The 19097-nt window shown below is 33.1% G+C and overlaps 6 protein-coding genes across 8 annotated transcripts; 3 read left to right on the top strand and 3 right to left on the bottom strand.

Moving 5' to 3' along the window:
- The first annotated feature begins 316 nt into the window (after positions 1-316).
- LOC108734552 (scavenger receptor class B member 1) lies at positions 317-8502 on the top strand. The gene is made up of 10 exons (XM_018466166.2): positions 317-566; positions 3995-4487; positions 6244-6354; positions 6420-6706; positions 7061-7261; positions 7317-7557; positions 7614-7760; positions 7818-7936; positions 7997-8125; positions 8193-8502. The coding sequence occupies exons 2-10, from the start codon at positions 4304-4306 to the stop codon at positions 8406-8408; spliced, it is 1635 nt and encodes a 544-aa protein (XP_018321668.1). The 5' UTR covers positions 317-566; positions 3995-4303; the 3' UTR covers positions 8409-8502.
- Positions 8503-8587: 85 nt separating this feature from the next.
- LOC108734553 (probable cytochrome P450 6a21) lies at positions 8588-10625 on the top strand. Its single transcript, XM_018466167.1, has 3 exons — positions 8588-9962; positions 10017-10268; positions 10368-10625. The coding sequence occupies exons 1-3, from the start codon at positions 8891-8893 to the stop codon at positions 10529-10531; spliced, it is 1488 nt and encodes a 495-aa protein (XP_018321669.1). The 5' UTR covers positions 8588-8890; the 3' UTR covers positions 10532-10625.
- LOC108734551 (organic cation transporter protein) lies at positions 10602-12863 on the bottom strand. Of its 3 annotated transcripts, none has more exons than XM_018466163.1 (6): positions 12755-12863; positions 12629-12701; positions 12163-12575; positions 11834-12092; positions 11331-11733; positions 10602-11263 (listed from the first exon to the last, which is right to left on the bottom strand). In XM_018466163.1, exons 3-6 carry the CDS (start codon positions 12502-12504, stop codon positions 10627-10629), a joined length of 1641 nt encoding a protein of 546 aa, XP_018321665.1. In that variant the 5' UTR covers positions 12505-12575; positions 12629-12701; positions 12755-12863; the 3' UTR covers positions 10602-10626. The 3 variants fall into 3 exon arrangements, with proteins under 3 accessions (XP_018321665.1, XP_018321666.1, XP_018321667.1); XM_018466164.1 differs by having other exon boundaries at positions 12163-12522; XM_018466165.1 differs by lacking the exons at positions 12629-12701; positions 12755-12863 and having other exon boundaries at positions 12163-12616.
- Positions 12864-13365: 502 nt separating this feature from the next.
- LOC108734556 (ran-specific GTPase-activating protein-like) lies at positions 13366-17458 on the top strand. Its single transcript, XM_018466169.2, has 5 exons — positions 13366-13562; positions 13625-13828; positions 13880-14114; positions 14175-14384; positions 17089-17458. The coding sequence occupies exons 1-5, from the start codon at positions 13548-13550 to the stop codon at positions 17100-17102; spliced, it is 678 nt and encodes a 225-aa protein (XP_018321671.1). The 5' UTR covers positions 13366-13547; the 3' UTR covers positions 17103-17458.
- On the bottom strand, positions 15227-16322 carry LOC108734555 (endoplasmic reticulum resident protein 29). Its single transcript, XM_018466168.2, has 2 exons — positions 15661-16322; positions 15227-15605 (listed from the first exon to the last, which is right to left on the bottom strand). The coding sequence occupies exons 1-2, from the start codon at positions 16210-16212 to the stop codon at positions 15411-15413; spliced, it is 747 nt and encodes a 248-aa protein (XP_018321670.1). The 5' UTR covers positions 16213-16322; the 3' UTR covers positions 15227-15410.
- A 460-nt stretch (positions 17459-17918) lies between the features above and the next one.
- On the bottom strand, positions 17919-19014 carry LOC112906485 (endoplasmic reticulum resident protein 29-like). The gene is made up of 2 exons (XM_025980685.1): positions 18353-19014; positions 17919-18297 (listed from the first exon to the last, which is right to left on the bottom strand). The coding sequence occupies exons 1-2, from the start codon at positions 18902-18904 to the stop codon at positions 18103-18105; spliced, it is 747 nt and encodes a 248-aa protein (XP_025836470.1). The 5' UTR covers positions 18905-19014; the 3' UTR covers positions 17919-18102.
- Between the last annotated feature and the right edge of the window lie 83 nt (positions 19015-19097).

Here is a 19097-nt window from a genome sequence, read left to right as displayed (position 1 = left end):
CGCACCAATTAAATTAGGTACAATGACTTAAAACAACTTCAGAACAAAAGACAAACATTACGAAAAATGAAACAGTATAGGTAATTTTCAGTGTCGCTTACGAAAATTACTCAGTAGTACCCTGTAGGTACACTCCATGGAATTTTTTTGTTTCGTCTCAATCGATAGAAAATGTTTATTTTTGTTATTAATTTCATATGTACATAATATACATTTTCACTTGTCGTATACCTGTCCAAAGCTCATGCATCCTACCTCTACTTAAATGTCTTGAAGGACGAATCTGACAGCGGTAATAATGTAAGTAAATAAATTGTAAAGTAAGGGTCGGGATTGCTATAAGACTTAAGCTACGCCGGGGAAGTGACTTATTACATGCGTTTCTTTCGCCGATTAGTGACTACTATCGGTGCTGTTAGTTTAATTCATAATCGCACTTATCTAATATCTAGTAGTAGTAGTAGTAGAAACAGTAGCAGTAGTGGTGGTAGTAATAGATCGAGAGTGCTGTGCTGCAGGATCGGCAAGGATAACAAAAGAAACGCGCTCGAAACAGTTCGAATGTTGTGAGTACCTAGATTTAAAATTAACAAAAGAAAACACAAAACAAAAGCAAAATGACTCGATTATAACAGAAAAAAAAAATAAATTTCTTAAGTGTAAATGATTTTATAACTTACTTTGGCACTTGTTTTCTCTTTTGCTTAAGTATTAGAACTACTACAGTAACTACATAATTAGCATTTGATAAATCAATTGATTAGTAGCGAATGCAAAGAATTTGCCAAACATTCACCAAAAACTTAACTTAGATGACCCTAGCCTCCTTCTGATGAGTCACATTACATAATCATATTCGATTCAATGCCATAAGAAAGCGGTTACCACAAATCGAAACATGAACAAAATAATAACGAACCAAAAACTGATTCGAAACAATTTTACATATCTCATCCACCTACGATACCACTACTGCATTAAAATATAAAATACGTTGTTAAAATAAAAACTAATTCATTAGTAAAGTGCAAACAACGACGGGACCCATCTAATAATAAAATTATTATTGACATTTAGTTTTAGGTTCCGTCTATTAAGGGCAATTATGTGATTATTACTACTCCTTGACCCATTGCACCTCCTGATTTAATAATGACCTGTACGCGACGAATTCCCTTACGATTAATTGTAATTCACCGTTGTTCTAAAATAGTAAAATTATATTTTGTTTGCTTACAATAAAACGACTGAACAGCATGTACCCTTTTACAACACCTTGGACGTTAATGTAAAAGACAAATCGAAAAAAGCTATTACACAATGTCATTGTGCTCAAGAAAACAGGAACTACAACATAAAAATCGAAACCTGGCGATTGTAGAACATTTACGCAGTTAATTGTCAAGAAAATTTAATAGTTTTGCATATTTATCAATAACAAAAGTTTACATTGTAAGTTTGATTTGTAAACTTTAACCTGCCAATGCTAGCAGTGACAGGTCATTAAAATCATCCCATTATTTGGTATTTAGCCGAAAACATTGAACTGTAATTTTCAATGCCATTACAGGCAAAAAGTTTATCTTTCTTATTTGCATAAGCCACTGCACCATGTCAAGTTCAAATATCTTGAAAGAAATTTTAACCTTTTTTAGTTTTTCATTTTGTAATCGATTAAACTAAATCGTATTAGATTTACGGTTTATTCAAATTAATAAAACTTAGTTCAAGATTTTTAGCGCTTGTTTTTCTAAAAACAAAAATAAAACGTCATGCTTTTTGTTCCGATTTCCTAAACAAATGCTAGGCAGTTGTTCATACATTGTAGACATTAAATGTCAACGCATCTTCATTTGTTTAATTTGTATAATTTGTTGAAAACTTGCATACAATGTGAGCTAGAGTAAATTTTAACTTTTGCCGGTAATCATAGCGTTAACGTACGAATAACTACACACATAAGCGATGTCTATATCACTGGCAATGTGGAGGATTATGCAATTAGAAATTAAGCGCATTAAATTCTCATGCACCAAGTGTAATCATCGTCAGTAACTTTAATTATTGAGGTGAAGGGTTTTGTTACAAGTTGACATTAAAACGGCGTACAAATTGTAGAAGCCGTAAAACTAGCAACATCTAGTCGAAATGAGGCAAAAGCAGTGTGTCCGAGGGTACCGAATAATAGAAATATTTGATTCGAATCTTCAGCTACTCTAGTATGTCTCTAATTAGCCCTCAGATGTGGTGATCATTTTCCTTATTAATTTCCATCGCGTGTTTCGTTCTATATCCATTACAGTAGCTCCTATTCCTGAATGGGAATGAAAATGACAGAATACAACATGTGTATTAGGTACAATTGAAATTCACCTTCACGTATAATTTCGGTAAGACATGGAATTGACCAATTTTACCTTGTTAATAGCCGTAAAAATGTCGGTCACATACTGACTTAATAATTGTAATATAATAATAACACACATAAAGCCCAGTTACCTCATTGTTATTACAACAAAATTAATTGTATTAGTGTATTAATTGACCACAAAAATTGAGAGAAAGTTTAAAAAGTCCAACCACAAAACGCTTCTGAATTTACGCGAACTATACAGGGTGACCTGCTTTCAAAATGAGTTTTATGTATACATAGCTCATAATCATCATAGGATCATCAATCCTAATACTGGATAGACACGCATCTCCACCATTTCCTATCCTGAGCTAATTTTCCTATTTACCTAAAACTAGAACATCCCACATGTTACATTTATTTGACTATTTTTTTTAGCCTCATTTCACTTGCGCAAAAAAATTGATATAGAATTACAAGAAATAAAAATTTTAACACTTCAATCTTTAAAAACTTGCAGTTCTTCAACTCTCAAGAACAAACGCAATCGAAACAAAAGAACCAAAATGCATTAAAAATTGAAAAAACCTCTACATTTTGTTTCTTTTATACTGCAAGTTTAAAATAATTAAAATACGATTTGTCTGACAATAGGTACATCTATTGATAAAGATGCCAATACATCTCCTTGAATTAAATGTGCAAGTATAAGTTTGGATAATTATTGTCATTATTGATAGTTGACCCTGTAACTGCTTAATATATTTATGCATATGTTTTATTATAATTATCTAATATAAATCATTATGTCACCGAAAATCCTCCGTGGAAAACGCAACCAATGTGTTTTCCTTATTTTAATTAGGTATATTATTATTCAAAAACATTTGGTTTTCAGTTAAACATTTGATATAAATATATTCCTATTTTCGAAATGGAAAACGCAATTTATCAATTAATTAACGACCGAAAAGCGTACATTTTAATTATTTCCTACACCTCAATAAACAGCGTTTGAGTTTTGACCCCAAGTTTTCATAAAAAAATTTATGACTTTGTAAATCTGACAATGTCAATACATATTTTGTCCCTAACCGCGATATAATAAACAATTTAATTAAATAATCCTTGAGTAAACATAAAACTATTAATTCTGGGCCATAAAATTCGTTTGTCTTTCAACGTTTGCAAATTGGTTTTTTTTTGTTAGGTAGGTACTTACAGTAAATAGATAATTTTTGAAAAAAAGGCTTATGTAATCCAAACACAGCCTTGAACACTTCTCAGCAAATATTTTAAAATTTTCTAAAAACCCAAACAGGTCCAAAAAGAATACATTAACAATAATTTTATAAAAAAGCTCTCTATTAGTTTTATTCAAAGTTGACCTTGCAAAAAGTAAACGAGATAATTTTTGATTGAATAGAGGCAACAATGTATCAACGTAATTTGTTTATCGTTTATGGTATAAAATCTAATTGAATAGGTACTCATCATTAAATTTCATTTTTGACTTTAAATCATGGACATACAAAGGTTTTACCATAATTGAAGTAAAGCAAAAACAAACGACATTGGATCATTGTGAAAAATCCTAGTGATCTTCAACTTTTTATTCATTTTTAACTTCTTTTGTTTCAGATTATGGGATGAATTAAACAATTACTATTTTCAAACAATTGCACTAGTAACAAAATCAAAGACAAAAGGCTTTTGTTTGACCTTTGTTCTATAAAAAGGAAAGTAATTGTAGTAAAAACAATTACACTTATTAGCATATTTAAAAAGGAAAAATGTTCTCTGGGAAAGCACGGTTGCCAACATAAAAAATCGGTATATTCGCTCTACGAAACTAACAGAACAATTACTTTAATATCTAATAAATAATTAATTGAGATTGACTCATTCTGTCGTGAGTGAATTTTAAAACAAAAGTAGAATAATAATATAATGGAAATCATAGAATCCCGTCCATTTCCTGACGATGTCACGTCGAACGATGACGAAACAAGCAGCGCTAACACTGAAGATGCACTGATTAGCGCTCGAAACAGTAGCGAAACAATTAATTCTACCACCAACAGAAACAACATTGGCTGTTGTGTAACTGATGAAAAGAAGATCACTTTTTGTGGTAAGTATCTCATATTATACAGGGCGTTGCGCGATAAAAAGGATCACAACTCATACAACTGTCGATATTCTGTTTAATTGGATTAATTAATTAACGGATCTGTTAAGATATCTATTTAGTAAGTTTTCAAAAAAAAAAAAACCTTGTGACACTTTGCTTAACCTCCTTTTTTAAATTACAGTTTTACAGTTCCGAACAAAATTTATTATTACAATGTAATAAAATTGAAAAATTTAGAAGGTTGTTATAATAATGGTTTTAGTAAGATAGATTTTATAATCTCTACAAATACGAGGATCGCCCAACAAATCATCGTATGATGCAATATTAAAGCGTTTCTACTAGGAAAAGATTATTTTCTGTAACGTGTGAATTTCTCATAAGAAACTATATTATGAGAAACTTGTGCGACAAAATTGAAAATTTGAATAGTTATTGTTTCCTAATGGCCTTGCAATTACGGTTGAAATTTAAAAAGGCATTTGTAATCATATGTATGCTGCGATCTGTAGATATAAACAATGTACCACTTGCATGTAAATGTTGAGGTGTTAACAATATCTAAAAATAATGACACGGAATAAAGATTGGCTCGATCTGCTTTGTAATTCTTGCAAGTTATAGCTTAAGTATTAGCAAGGAATATTAATTGCTTATGTAATAATTAATCCAGGGTCGTAGCCTGCAGTTGTTAACGGAATAAATACAAACGCGGAAAAATATTCCTGAGCTTTTTCAAGCCTGTCCTGTTTGCAGTCTGGCTACAGGCTAAAAGATTTTAATGTTACTAATTACGTCTACATCTACAAAAACTATAATTTAAAAGTGAAATTTCATTAATCTGCTTCAATGAAACCAAAATTACAGCTCAATTGGCCTTTGTTTTAAATTGTCCCCGCTCTTCCACCAAAATTTCCAATAAAATTTTTGATGCATAAACATAAGACAGTAAAAAACTGCGTCTAAATGAAAATAATACAATTTAAAGATGATAATTAATTAATTTACTTCAATGAAATCGGAATTATACCGCAATTATAGTGGTTGGTTTAAATTGTCTCGGCGCCTCCACCAAAATTTTCATTCAAATTTTTTATTAATTGCAGATAACATTGGTGTATCTTTATGAATACGTTATTGTCGGTAATTAAATATTTGTTTACAAGAATAATCGACCACAATGAATGTCAAATTCAACCCTTCTCTCAATATGTACATATAAGAGACACAAACGTATTTATTAAGGAAAGATGTAGAATATTGTCTCTTTTTTTCGATTACGTATCAAAACATTTGATTAACTTACTGTATTTTGTTTTTCTTCTCAAAACAAAAGGATCATTTACTTTGTTCATTTGTCTGTTTAACAAATAACTGTTTTATGTTCAGTTTTACTCGAACTACACAGGCGATTAATATTCTACCATATACGTAAGGTAGTTATACATACTATCAGACTCTAACAACACAATTATTTAGAAACTGCAATCAGGTTCAATGTTACTATTACGAAACGAAGCCGTTTGCTAAGCCAAGGTGAAGAAATTAACAACGTGTTTAAAAAACATGTCCCCATTAAAAAAATGCACTTTACATATGAGCTGATAGCTGAAATGGTAATATGTTAGATTATTTATAAAAAGAAAAATACTTGGGGTTCAAACCTCACAAAAAGGCATTGTTGGGGCATCAGATAATATAAAAAATGATTTATATGGGGGGAAATTATAAACTACTAAAATATAAAATGTTGCAGGTACAAAACGATACTTAATATCTGGGATAATACTCATTATAATAGGAATTGTGTCATTAATTTGGACACCGTTTGAAGTTTTAATGAACGAAAGGTTGAAAATGATGCCTGGTAAATGAAAAGCGAACGTTTTCTATCCAAACTCAAATAACTATAATAATTGATTTCATTTTTAGGTTTTCCCCCGTACGAGTGGTGGAAAAATCCCCCAGACGAAGTACTTTTACGGGTTTATATTTTTAACGTAACAAATTCCGAAGAGTTCCTAAGCGGTACAGATGTTAAATTAAAGTTACAGGAAGTAGGACCGATAATTTATAGAGAAAAACTAACTCATAGTAATATAAGCTTCAATGAAAATGGCACCTTGTCTTACGTCGCAACAAGGACTGCGATATTTTTGCCAGAAATGAACACCATAAACTTAAACGAAACACTAATCATGCCAAATTTAGCACTATTAGTAAGTTTATGCCTAATAAAAACAAAATCATCGTCATCATTATCACTTCTTCATATCTTGAGTTAATCTTCGTATTTTTGTTTGTACCTAGTCCTTCACAATCATACGAAAGCCACCCTAACACACATATATTTTTTAATTTATAACAAAAAATTACAATTCGATTAAAATACATCTAACCCTCCTCCTTTTTCATCCGGGCTTGGGACCGGCATTGGCGGAGTTACTTTTCATCATTATAATGTCATAAATCCAAAAACGATTTCAACTTCATTTGTTTCTATTTTACGATCATCATTTAACATATCGAAAATTGGCCTCAAATTTTTATTACATGATTTACTCCGATTTTAGGGAATGGCTTCGTACCTTTATGATGCTTCCCTATTTACCAAAGTTGCCTTTAATTTAATGGTGAGGTCACTGAATAGCCAGGCGTTGGTTAAAACCACCATAAGTGATTATTTGTGGAATTTTACTGACCCGCTCTTGGATGCCGCCCAAAGAATCCTACCCTCCCTGGTTCCAGTCAAAAACATGGGCATTTTACACAGAGTAGGACTCGCTACTACAATTGTTATTTATTTTGGTTCAATTTTTATTTTTGTAGATCTACAGCAACTTCGAAGATTTAGTGACAGTTTTTGTGGGCGCCGAACATGGGCACGAGAGGTTTTTCATGATTGACAAATACCACGGCTCCCAATTCGTCCCATTCTACGATAATCACTGCCAAGACCTAATTGTAAACTCTACTGAAGGTGTGGCATATGCCCAATTCCTAACGAAAAACTCCACACTACTGTATTGGAGAAAAACCCTTTGCAAAGTAACACCTCTCTATTACGAAAGTAAATAGAGCAATGCTTTACAAGTTACGAACTTTTTGTAATGTGTTAAGTTACAGGTGAATCAATAAAATTCGGATTAAACGCGTATAAATTCGAATTGCCGAACAATACATTTGATAGAAAATATCCAGCTTACTCTGATTGTTACTTAGGAGATCCTCCTTTACCCAGTGGTTTGTCAGATGTTTCAAAATGTTACTACGGTAGGCACATTACGAATTAATATATGTAAGTAAATGCTTACTACTTTTCTGTCGCAGATTTTCCAATGGCTGCCAGTTTTCCACATTTCCTTTACGGGGATGATATCCTGCAAACATACGTCGACGGATTGTCACCTAACTACGAGAAGCATCACTCTTTTGTTTATGTTGAGCCGGTACGTTGCAGGCAAACGTATTTTCGACAAGTTTTCATATGTTTAGATTTTGTTTTTCAGACAACAGGCATCCCAATGGAATCGAGAGCCAGATCTCAAAGCAATCTCATAATGAGGGAATTTACAGGGTTTAATAGTGCCGTCCAGAGATTTAGCAACGTTGTGGTGCCCATGTTCTGGGCGGAATACGTAAGAAATTATTAAAACGACAAAAAAAGAATTTTTAGATATCAATTGTTGTTATTCTTCTGTTCAGAATCAAGTTGGACTACCGTGGTACATCTACTGTTTGATGTATTTCACAGTTGTCGTCTTACCGACTCTCCAAAAGATTATAAGTGGCTGTTGTTTTCTAACTGGAACGTTATTCGTCGCCTTGGGTGTCAAACGAATCAAATCTAGGAGAAGTTACGTTCGTTACAATAAATCCTTGCAATTCGAAAAAGGAAATTATTTTTCGGAAAAATTGTAGTCATTTTTTAGTTCGATTAAAACCAAAGCTTTTATACAATTTAGATGAATTTTGCTCAACAACCATAGGCTAGTGATACGCCTAATCGCTAATAAATAAATAAATAATTTAAATTAAAAATACTTGATTATTGAATCACCTTTAAACCCTGACTGCTTTTTACGTAAAAATTGAATTGCTTTGTCCTATCGTTCTGGAAAGATTTTTTAGTTTCCAAGTGTTTTCTTATCTTTCAATGTTGTACATATTTAAATAATACTAAAAATGGCAACTGTATTTCATCTAAGAAACACGTCGTTTAGTCGTAACTAATTGATTATACATTCAAAAAGAGCGATAATCAGCTCCGACCTGAGATTCTGTCAAAAGTAAAAGCATTTAAAAGCATTTCTGTGTCAATCACGTAAGAAACATATGATTGCATGAAAAAAAAATCAATATAAAACATGTGAAAGAACTTTCCTTCTTCAAATTGTTCGAAAATGTTGTCTGAAATATTAGCGGCCAGTTTATTAACTTTAACTTCCCTTGTGTACCTCTACTACCGTTGGTGTTTCCGTTATTGGAAGAACAGGGGCGTTTACACCCTAACCCCCAGTATACCGTTCGGCAATGGCGCCAACAAAATCCTGAGCAGAACTTGCTTCGCCCTCGACCTTAAGGATTACTATTTCATCCTTAAAAACAAAGGACTGCGCTATGGCGGTCTGTATTTCGGCACGTCTCCCTTATTTTTTGTGACTGATTTGGACCTGATCAAAGATATGTTGACGACGAATTTTCAACACTTCACAGACCATCCGTTTTTTGTAGACGAAAAGTCCGATCCGCTGTCAGGCCATTTGCTATTCTTGAAAGGGGAAAAATGGAAGAAATTCAGGGCAAAGCTGAGCCCCAGTTTCACGTCAAGCAAAATCAAAATGATGTTCGAAAACATAAGAAAGTGCGCAAGGGGATTGGAAGATCTAATCGAAGAGACCATTGCCAAAAACGAAATTTTTAACGCGAGAGACGCCATGAACAGATTCACCACGGATGTAATAGGGTCCTGCGGGTTCGGCATAGAAATCAATTCCCTCAAAAACCCGAACAACGAATTCAGAAAGCACGGGGACCAGATATTCACGCCCAGTTTCAAACGGGAATTTTTCATATCGATTGCCACTTACGTCCCCAAGCTCATGAACTACCTGATCATTAATCTTCACGATAAGGGGCAGATAAATTTCTTCTTCAATACCACGAAAGAAACGGTGGAATACAGAGAGAAACACAATTACGTCAGAAAGGACTTCTTGCAACAGCTCATACAGCTCAAGAAGGCGGACAACGAGGTTACGATGGCCGACATCGCTTCAAACATTTATGTTTTCTTCCTTGCCGGATACGAAACGTCCGCAACGACAACGACTTTTCTTCTTTACGAACTGGCCGCCAACAAAAATATACAAGGAAAAGTAAGGGAAGAAGTACGTTACGTACTGGATAAATACAACGGAGAAATAACATACGAAGCATTGATGGAGATGGCATATTTGGACAAATGTGTACAAGGTAATAACTGAAGTAGTTTGGGTTATAAGCAAAAGTCAAAAATTTTTATTCTAGAAACGCTGAGAAAATATCCAGCATTCCCTATATTAAATAGGATCTGTACCAAAACCTACAAGGTGCCAGAGAGCGATTTGGTAATTGAAAAAGGCACGGTGGTACTAATTTGCCTTTTTGGTATACAAAGTGACCCCGAATATTATCCGGACCCCCAGGTTTTCGACCCGGAAAGGTTTTCTGAAGAAGCCAAAAGCACCAGGGATAATTTTACTTGGTTACCATTCGGCGAAGGACCACGCATTTGCATAGGTATAAAACTGGCACACTTTTGGTGTTACATATTAGAACAGTATATGTTTTTGACAATAATTTGTCGAATCGATACTGATACCTTCGATCAATTTCTAGGTTTAAAACTGGGAGTTATACAAATCAAAATGGCCATAGCATCTCTTATAAGGAGTTACAAATTTAGTGTGAATTCCAAAACCCAAATCCCAATGAAATTTAACGAAAAGGGGTTCAGTTTGACGGCAAAGGGCGGCATTTGGCTCAACGCTGAAAAATGTTAATTGTATCTATTTATGAAAAAAGTTGATAATGTTCCTAGAAAATATTACAAACAATTAAATAGTTTATTTGTTGAATAAAATATGTAACAAAACATTTAGTATTTATTTGGCGTTGTTGTTATTGTTGTTAAAATGTATGTGCTCTCGGAAAGGTTTTTTCTGGCCCACGCGAATTCGAACAATTTTTCGTCCTCCCCGAAATTCTCCCCGTCTTCCAGGGTAACGGGCAAAGTCCTGTACAACGTTTCCGGCAAAAATAAACACGCCACGGAGCCCATCATCAACAAACATCCCAACACGAGTTCCGGCAGGGGTTTCCAATAATTTGCCAAGTACAAAATTTGCGGACTGAAGAAGGTGACCATGTAGCCCGAAACGTGTATGGCTGATACCCCTTGACCCCTGACAACCGTCGGTATCAGTTCCACAGCATACTGCGTCGAGGAATTGTAGGCCACGATAATGGCGAATCTTGATATGATCATAAAAATTGAAAGCGTTATGGTACTGATGCTATTGACTTGAAAAATAGCAATAATTAAACAGAATATGCCGGAAATGAGAAGGGACGTGCTCGATAAGGCTTTGCGTCCCACCCGATCCTGCACCAAAAGGATAAACAGGCATCCTGGAAGGATTGTTATCGAAGTAAGGCTGAAAATTAAAAATGACGAATAACCGAATCCATTCACGTCCCTCGAAATTGCATCGTAACACAAACAAACTACCATCCTAGAAAAAAATGTACTTGTTCAATAAATACATACGACTCCTGGAGATATTAAAATGATCCACTTACGATTTGAAAATCAAGATCAGCGTTTTCTTTCTCAGTTTGGGCGTTTTGAAAAGAACGAAAAGGTTTTCGTTACAGGTCGAATTGACATTCTCCTTGGCATAATTCTTGAAGCCTTCGACAATCTTCTCGTCCAACTGTTTCTTATTGATTTTGGCAACTCTTCTGAAACATTCAACAGCTTCGTCTGTCTTTTTAACGCTCAGCAACCATTGGGCGCTTTCCGGGACCAAGAAGTAAAATAAAAGAACGAGAATGTGGGGAACCGCCACAGCAATGAGAAAAATCCTCCAATTCCCAGACCATACTGCCACCCATGGGACCATTACACACGACAGACAATAAAAGACACCTATACACAGGTTCAGACCTATCGTTCTCATGGAGGGTTTCATATATTCCATCACTACAATAATTAAAACTTCCCGTAAGTCAAAACTCTTAACTAGAATCGTGCGCAAAACTGTGGAAATAGTAGAGAAGTAAATTATGCGTTCAGTACATACCGATAATGTACATCATGACGAAATTGGCGTCTGTGGCAAGTCCGGCCAAAAATCTACTAAGACAAAGTAGAATCAAGTTACTGGACAACAGAGTCGTAAGGTTGCCCAAAAAGGCAAACATGTTGGAAGCTACCAAAACATGCAATCTTCCTATGTGGTCTGCCAAGGCCCCGAATGCCAGTGACCCAAAAACGGAACCTATGAAGAAAACCGATTGTCCCAATGCCGGTTTCCAACTGTTTTCACATATCAATTCCAGCTAGAAAGTACGAATTGAACGATAAGTAGCTCAGTACCAGTCACCAGAGAAGAATTTCAAGGTATTTTACCTCTTCCGTTAAACTGATATACCCATACGATCCATTGAAAGCCCATTTGGTACATGGTTTTTCAAAGACTCCACTCGTGTTATCGACACGGGTAGAACATGAAAAGACTTCCAATTCTTCTTCCCCGTTTTGAGGATTCGTCTCCACGCAATGATAAGAAGGGATCGTGAAAATAAAAGACTGCCCAAAATAGTGGAAACCACTGATAACGTTTATGAAACCAAAAAGGCCCATCAAGATGTATTGGTACTTCCCGAAACCACCAGCATGTTCTAACATTACATCTACGTCCACCAAGTCATCATCTTTGCAATTTTTATCACCAGAATTTACTGCACTCATCACTTCTAATTTCAGTAACTAAAATTCATAAAAAGTTACCATGGGCGCTTAAGTGAAGATGACTGAAAAAACTGTTTCCTGTTGAATAACACGTTATTGTTAACGAAAAAAATATGTTTAATACCTATCTCAGATCGTATAATTTACTTCATTATTCTATGTGTATAGTTATGTACAGCTATGTGAACTTGATGTTCCTGCAATTACGAAAATTATATACCATGTATACACGACAGCTTTATCATATTACCGAAGTAGATAAGTACATACACTTTTACTTGCAAAAACAGTCCTAAAATTTTAAAATGAAAACGAAATTCGCTTTTAGCGCGATTACAAGGCATAATTAATTTGGCCACGCTGATAAAAATTCAAATCAAACTATTGGTTACTGGATTTCCAATCTACTCCTCGGAAATTTACAAAAACAACACATTAATTAAGTCTTACTTATCGTTTAAAGAGAGTGATCGTACAGTGAACTTTAAACAACGATTAAAAATAAACTTAAATTTAGTATGTCTGCGTTGTTTGTCAAGTAAACAAACATTTTTCATGAACAAAATGTTAAATTGCATAAAATAAAGTTGGAAAGAACAAACGTAAACGAATTTTTACTTGAAATTTTCCCCTTTCTCTTTAAATTTACACGAAAAATAGAACGGTTGGTTATGAAGCACTACTCTCTGACCTTTTCCATTGCAATGGTAAAGAAAAATAGGTTTATTTCATCTTTTTAAAGTACTTTTTAAAAAACGTGGCAGTAATGGCTGCCTTTAGGTGATTTCCCAATCAGTTTCAGATCAACTGATTGCTTTGAATGAGCCCAACAGTTTCAAAAGTATTTTGAATACACCTAATAAACGTCTATTTTGTTTTCATCCAATCAGAACCAAGCAAAAACGTTCTCCATGTTTTTGTTCGTTTATTTTTTGATTAGAAGAGAAGAATTTGCACTGTGTATTTTCGAAAATTGATAAGTTTTCGAAAACTGGGCCAGGAAAGTAGGAAGACTTGTGTAGTTTTCGAAAAAGGACCACAAGATGACTGATATTGTGGTAAGTTGTTGTTATAAATACACGTGTTTTTAAATTGTTTACATTTCCCTTTTTTATTTTAGAAAAGTGAAGATAAGAAAGAACGTAAGGCTAGTGAAAATTCGGACGTTTCAGCTGAGGGGGACGTGGACCCCATTTTCGAACCTATTATCTCATTGCCAGAGGTTAAGGTGACCACTAATGAAGAAAATGAAGAAACAGTCTTAAAACTTCGTGCAAAGTTGTACAGATTCGATACAAGTGGTACTGATGGGCCAGAATGGAAGGTAAGTCTTTACATGCTATCCTGGATCTTGTCTGATGGGGGAAAATTTTAGGAGAGAGGCACAGGGGAATTGAAGCTACTTCAACACAGAGACAACAACACAGTACGAATAGTCATGAGAAGAGATAAGACATTAAAAGTGTGTGCAAACCATTTTATCACGCCCTGGATGGAGCTTAAACCCAGCACAGGATCTGACAAGGCCTTTGTATACACAGTCCTGGCTGATTTTGCAGATGAAGTTCCTAAAACTGAATGTTTAGCTATTCGGTTTGGCAGTGTTGATTGTAAGTGTTGATTTAATTGGCCTAACTACATAGGATTTATAATTAATTGTCTACTCCCAGTTGCAAACCAGTTTAAAGCCAAATTCAATGAGTCCAAAGAATTTGTCAAGACAAAGTGCAGTCTTTATGCCGAAGAAGCAGAGGAATACCAAAAGGACTCTGATATTGAAGAAAAGGAAGAAGATGAAGAGGATGAAGAGAAAGAGGATGACACAAAGGATGTGACAAAGAAATTGGAGGATTTAAATGTTTCAAAAGAGGATAGTGCTGGTGATAAAGAATAAGTGATATCAGTCTCCCCCTTTGTGATCATTTTATTTTATTAAGTACTCATCTTTTTTATATCTACTTAAACAAAGGTCTCATAATAATTGTTATCAATTATTGCAATAGATTGTTTTTTTTAAACTTTTGCACATTCCTTTGCAAGTTATTAGGTTTTGGCTTCCTTTTATTATTCCTTTATTATCTTCAAATATAGTAAGACTTAAGGTCTTGATCCCTGTAAATTTTATTATTAAAAATTGTAAGATGTTGTTTGGTGATGAACGAATTTGTGTGTAACTAAAGTATGAAATATTGCACTTCTTGAACCTGTAGATTTAATATTTTTATATGTAATATTGATTACATTAAAAGCTAGAAAGGAGAATATTTCGTTTTGATTTTTATCTCTTGTCACCCAATCTTGTAGGCTGAAAAATCTAAAATAATTACTGCTGAAATAGAATTTTATACATATTATAATAAATATAAAACTACGCCTCTAATATTCGCTTTTCAGAAGAAAAAAGACATTCACGTCCTAATTAAAATGAAGTACATGAGTAATTTTTGTCTTTAATCTTCAGTGATTATAGGACAGAAAAGTATTACTTATTTCAATAAAAGTTAAGAATAAAGTCTGTTATATCTTTATTATGCCTTAAACATTACTATTATAGGTAAAAGTTGCCATTGTGACAAAACCTCCCAAAAAATTACAGTTTTGGGAGAAAACCGAGTGTCCTTAGTAAACCTAGTCATCCAAGTGTTCCAATTTCCTTCTGTTTCCTATTGGTCTATTTGTTGTAATTTATGTTCAGAGGTACTGATAGTTAATGAAAGAGAACTTTTTTTAAAGCCCTTTTATTTTCAACAGAAATATCACAACTTTAAATCAGTCATTTAATTATCTATATCCCACGGTGAAACCTCTTGCTAATGTACATAAAAAATCTTACCAGTGCACTACAAAAAATTTATTACTGTATGAATGTGTAAAACCTGGACACAATAACTAAGACTTAGTCAATATTAAAGCTCATCCTTTTTATTTTCAAAAGACTGCAATATGTTAATCTTTTGAGACAGCTCCTCTTTCTTTTGCTCCTTTACTTTTCCATCCTTGAGGATTTTTCCTAATCTTGAAGCTTCTTGCTCCACAAATTTAGCTCCCTGTTCAATAATCTTTTTCATGAAGAGAAGATAAGTCTTTGCACTTGACTTTTCCTGGATAAAAGTACAATTTGTTACTATAAGATGAAAATAAAATGAGAATACTAACCTTCTCCTTTAAATTTTTTGCTAGCAACTCAGCTTTTTTCATTTGTTCCTCTTTATTACTTGAGGCAATGAACTTATTTGCAAGCTTATCAAATTTTTCTAAACACCCTGGCAACCCCACGTATATATCAGTATTGACTCTGACAAAGTTTCTAAGTTTTGAGAGACTCCACTCCTTATTTTTGCTTAATGGAAGGTCTATGGGCGTTGTCTGATTTTGTATAAATAGTTGAACGGTGGGTAGATCATCTTTAGACATTATTCCATGCTTTTCGGCTAGTTCTTTGTTTTCCTTGTCACCATAGTCTTTGACACCAACTTGAACAATAATAATGTCCTTATTATCCGCAAATTCTTCTGCAAGTTTTGTGAATGTGTCGTGTCTGTCCCCATAAGGAAAAGCCACATCGAATTTCACTAAAGCTGCCCTAAATTTTGGTACAATTTTCTCCCAACTCCACTGATCAACATTTACACAGCCTTTGCAAGAATAAGCTGTGCAAAAACCACTAAGGAACAAAAATAGGCCAAATAAAACAGTTGCTACATTCATTTTTAACAGTATTTTTACTCAAAACAGTCTACTTTTAACTCAAATTAACAATTCCTTTCAAATAAATAATTAAACAGGTAAACACGTCAACTTAAAAATATTCATAGATAAGAAAATAGTTTGACATGTCGAATTCTGATTGGCTGAAATCTCAATTGATTGCCCGCGATAAAATTGAAGTTGTTTTTTACTAATAGGTTTTTATTTCACAAATATTTATTTGGCAATAGTAAAAATTGTTATTCCTTATCTGCAGCAATAAAAAGATCATGATTAAAAAACTTGTGTATTATTTTTTAAGAAAATAATCTATAAAATAAATGTTTGGTATTGTTTTACATTTCATATTTTAATATTAAGTTACCTTGGAGCAATATTTATTACAAAATAATGTAAATAAATTTTTATTTTAATTTTAATACGATCAAAAGCAATTTTTGTTTAGTTTAGAGCCTATTTTAATACTATTTAATAAATTGCTTACCAATTTTTGATACTCAGTATAGGCAACCTATTAAAATACGAAATTGATGTGCTATAATGGTTGCATAATTTAAGGTATCAGCAAAAAATCTTTTTAGTTTTTTAAATAAATAATCAATACATTAACATTATAATAAATAACATATTTGTGAGAAAATAGTGTAAGATGTTATATTTATTATTCATTTCATTAATAACAACAAATATGAGAAATTTCATCTGATTCCTGTTAACTATTAGTGTAGAGCTACATTCCCCCAAAAAAAAAGGGAAATTAGTTTTTTTTACATGATTTCTGATATGACTTTAAACAACTTATGTCTATTTAGGCTTATTATAACAATATTTAATTCGTTACCTTCTAATTAACAGTAGTCACTATAGGCAATTCTGGTGATAAAGAATAAGTGATATCAGTCTCCCCCTTTGTGATCATTTTATTTTATTAAGTACTCATCTTTTTTATATCTACTTAAACAAAGGTCTCATAATAATTGTTATCAATTATTGCAATAGATTGTTTTTTTTAAACTTTTGCACATTCCTTTGCAAGTTATTAGGTTTTGGCTTCCTTTTTTATCTTCAAATATAGTAAGACTTAAGGTCTTGATCCCTGTAAATTTTATTATTAAAAATTGTAAGATGTTGTTTGGTGATGAACGAATTTGTGTGTAACTAAAGTATGAAATATTGCACTTCTTGAACCTGTAGATTTAATATTTTTATATGTAATATTGATTACATTAAAAGCTAGAAAGGAGAATATTTCGTTTTGATTTTTATCTCTTGTCACCCAATCTTGTAGGCTGAAAAATCTAAAATAATTACTGCTGAAATAGAATTTTATACATATTATAATAAATATAAAACTACGCCTCTAATATTCGCTTTTCAGAAGAAAAAAGACATACACGTCCTAATTAAAATGAAGTACATGAGTAATTTTTGTCTTTAATCTTCAGTGATTATAGGACAGAAAAGTATTACTTATTTCAATAAAAGTTAAGAATAAAGTCTGTTATATCTTTATTATGCCTTAAACATTACTATTATAGGTAAAAGTTGCCATTGTGACAAAACCTCCCAAAAAATTACAGTTTTGGGAGAAAACCGAGTGTCCTTAGTAAACCTAGTCATCCAAGTGTTCCAATTTCCTTCTGTTTCCTATTGGTCTATTTGTTGTAATTTATGTTCAGAGGTACTGATAGTTAATGAAAGAGAACTTTTTTTAAAGCCCTTTTATTTTCAACAGAAATATCACAACTTTAAATCAGTCATTTAATTATCTATATCCCACGGTGAAACCTCTTGCTAATGTACATAAAAAATCTTACCAGTGCACTACAAAAAATTTATTACTGTATGAATGTGTAAAACCTGGACACAATAACTAAGACTTAGTCAATATTAAAGCTCATCCTTTTTATTTTCAAAAGACTGCAATATGTTAATCTTTTGAGACAGCTCCTCTTTCTTTTGCTCCTTTACTTTTCCATCCTTGAGGATTTTTCCTAATCTTGAAGCTTCTTGCTCCACAAATTTAGCTCCCTGTTCAATAATCTTTTTCATGAAGAGAAGATAAGTCTTTGCACTTGACTTTTCCTGGATAAAAGTACAATTTGTTACTATAAGATGAAAATAAAATGAGAATACTAACCTTCTCCTTTAAATTTTTTGCTAGCAACTCAGCTTTTTTCATTTGTTCCTCTTTATTACTTGAGGCAATGAACTTATTTGCAAGCTTATCAAATTTTTCTAAACACCCTGGCAACCCCACGTATATATCAGTATTGACTCTGACAAAGTTTCTAAGTTTTGAGAGACTCCACTCCTTATTTTTGCTTAATGGAAGGTCTATGGGCGTTGTCTGATTTTGTATAAATAGTTGAACGGTGGGTAGATCATCTTTAGACATTATTCCATGCTTTTCGGCTAGTTCTTTGTTTTCCTTGTCACCATAGTCTTTGACACCAACTTGAACAATAATAATGTCCTTATTATCCGCAAATTCTTCTGCAAGTTTTGTGAATGTGTCGTGTCTGTCCCCATAAGGAAAAGCCACATCGAATTTCACTAAAGCTGCCCTAAATTTTGGTACAATTTTCTCCCAACTCCACTGATCAACATTTACACAGCCTTTGCAAGAATAAGCTGTGCAAAAACCACTAAGGAACAAAAATAGGCCAAATAAAACAGTTGCTACATTCATTTTTAACAGTATTTTTACTCAAAACAGTCTACTTTTAACTCAAATTAACAATTCCTTTCAAATAAATAATTAAACAGGTAAACACGTCAACTTAAAAATATTCATAGATAAGAAAATAGTTTGACATGTCGAATTCTGATTGGCTGAAATCTCAATTGATTGCCCGCGATAAAATTGAAGTTGTTTTTTACTA

This window comes from Agrilus planipennis, unplaced genomic scaffold, assembly GCF_000699045.2.
Source record: "Agrilus planipennis isolate EAB-ADULT unplaced genomic scaffold, Apla_2.0 scaffold62, whole genome shotgun sequence".
NCBI lineage: Eukaryota > Metazoa > Arthropoda > Insecta > Coleoptera > Buprestidae > Agrilus > Agrilus planipennis.
Note: the sequence above shows the minus strand (reverse complement) of the source record. Positions and strands in the feature narration are given on the sequence as shown.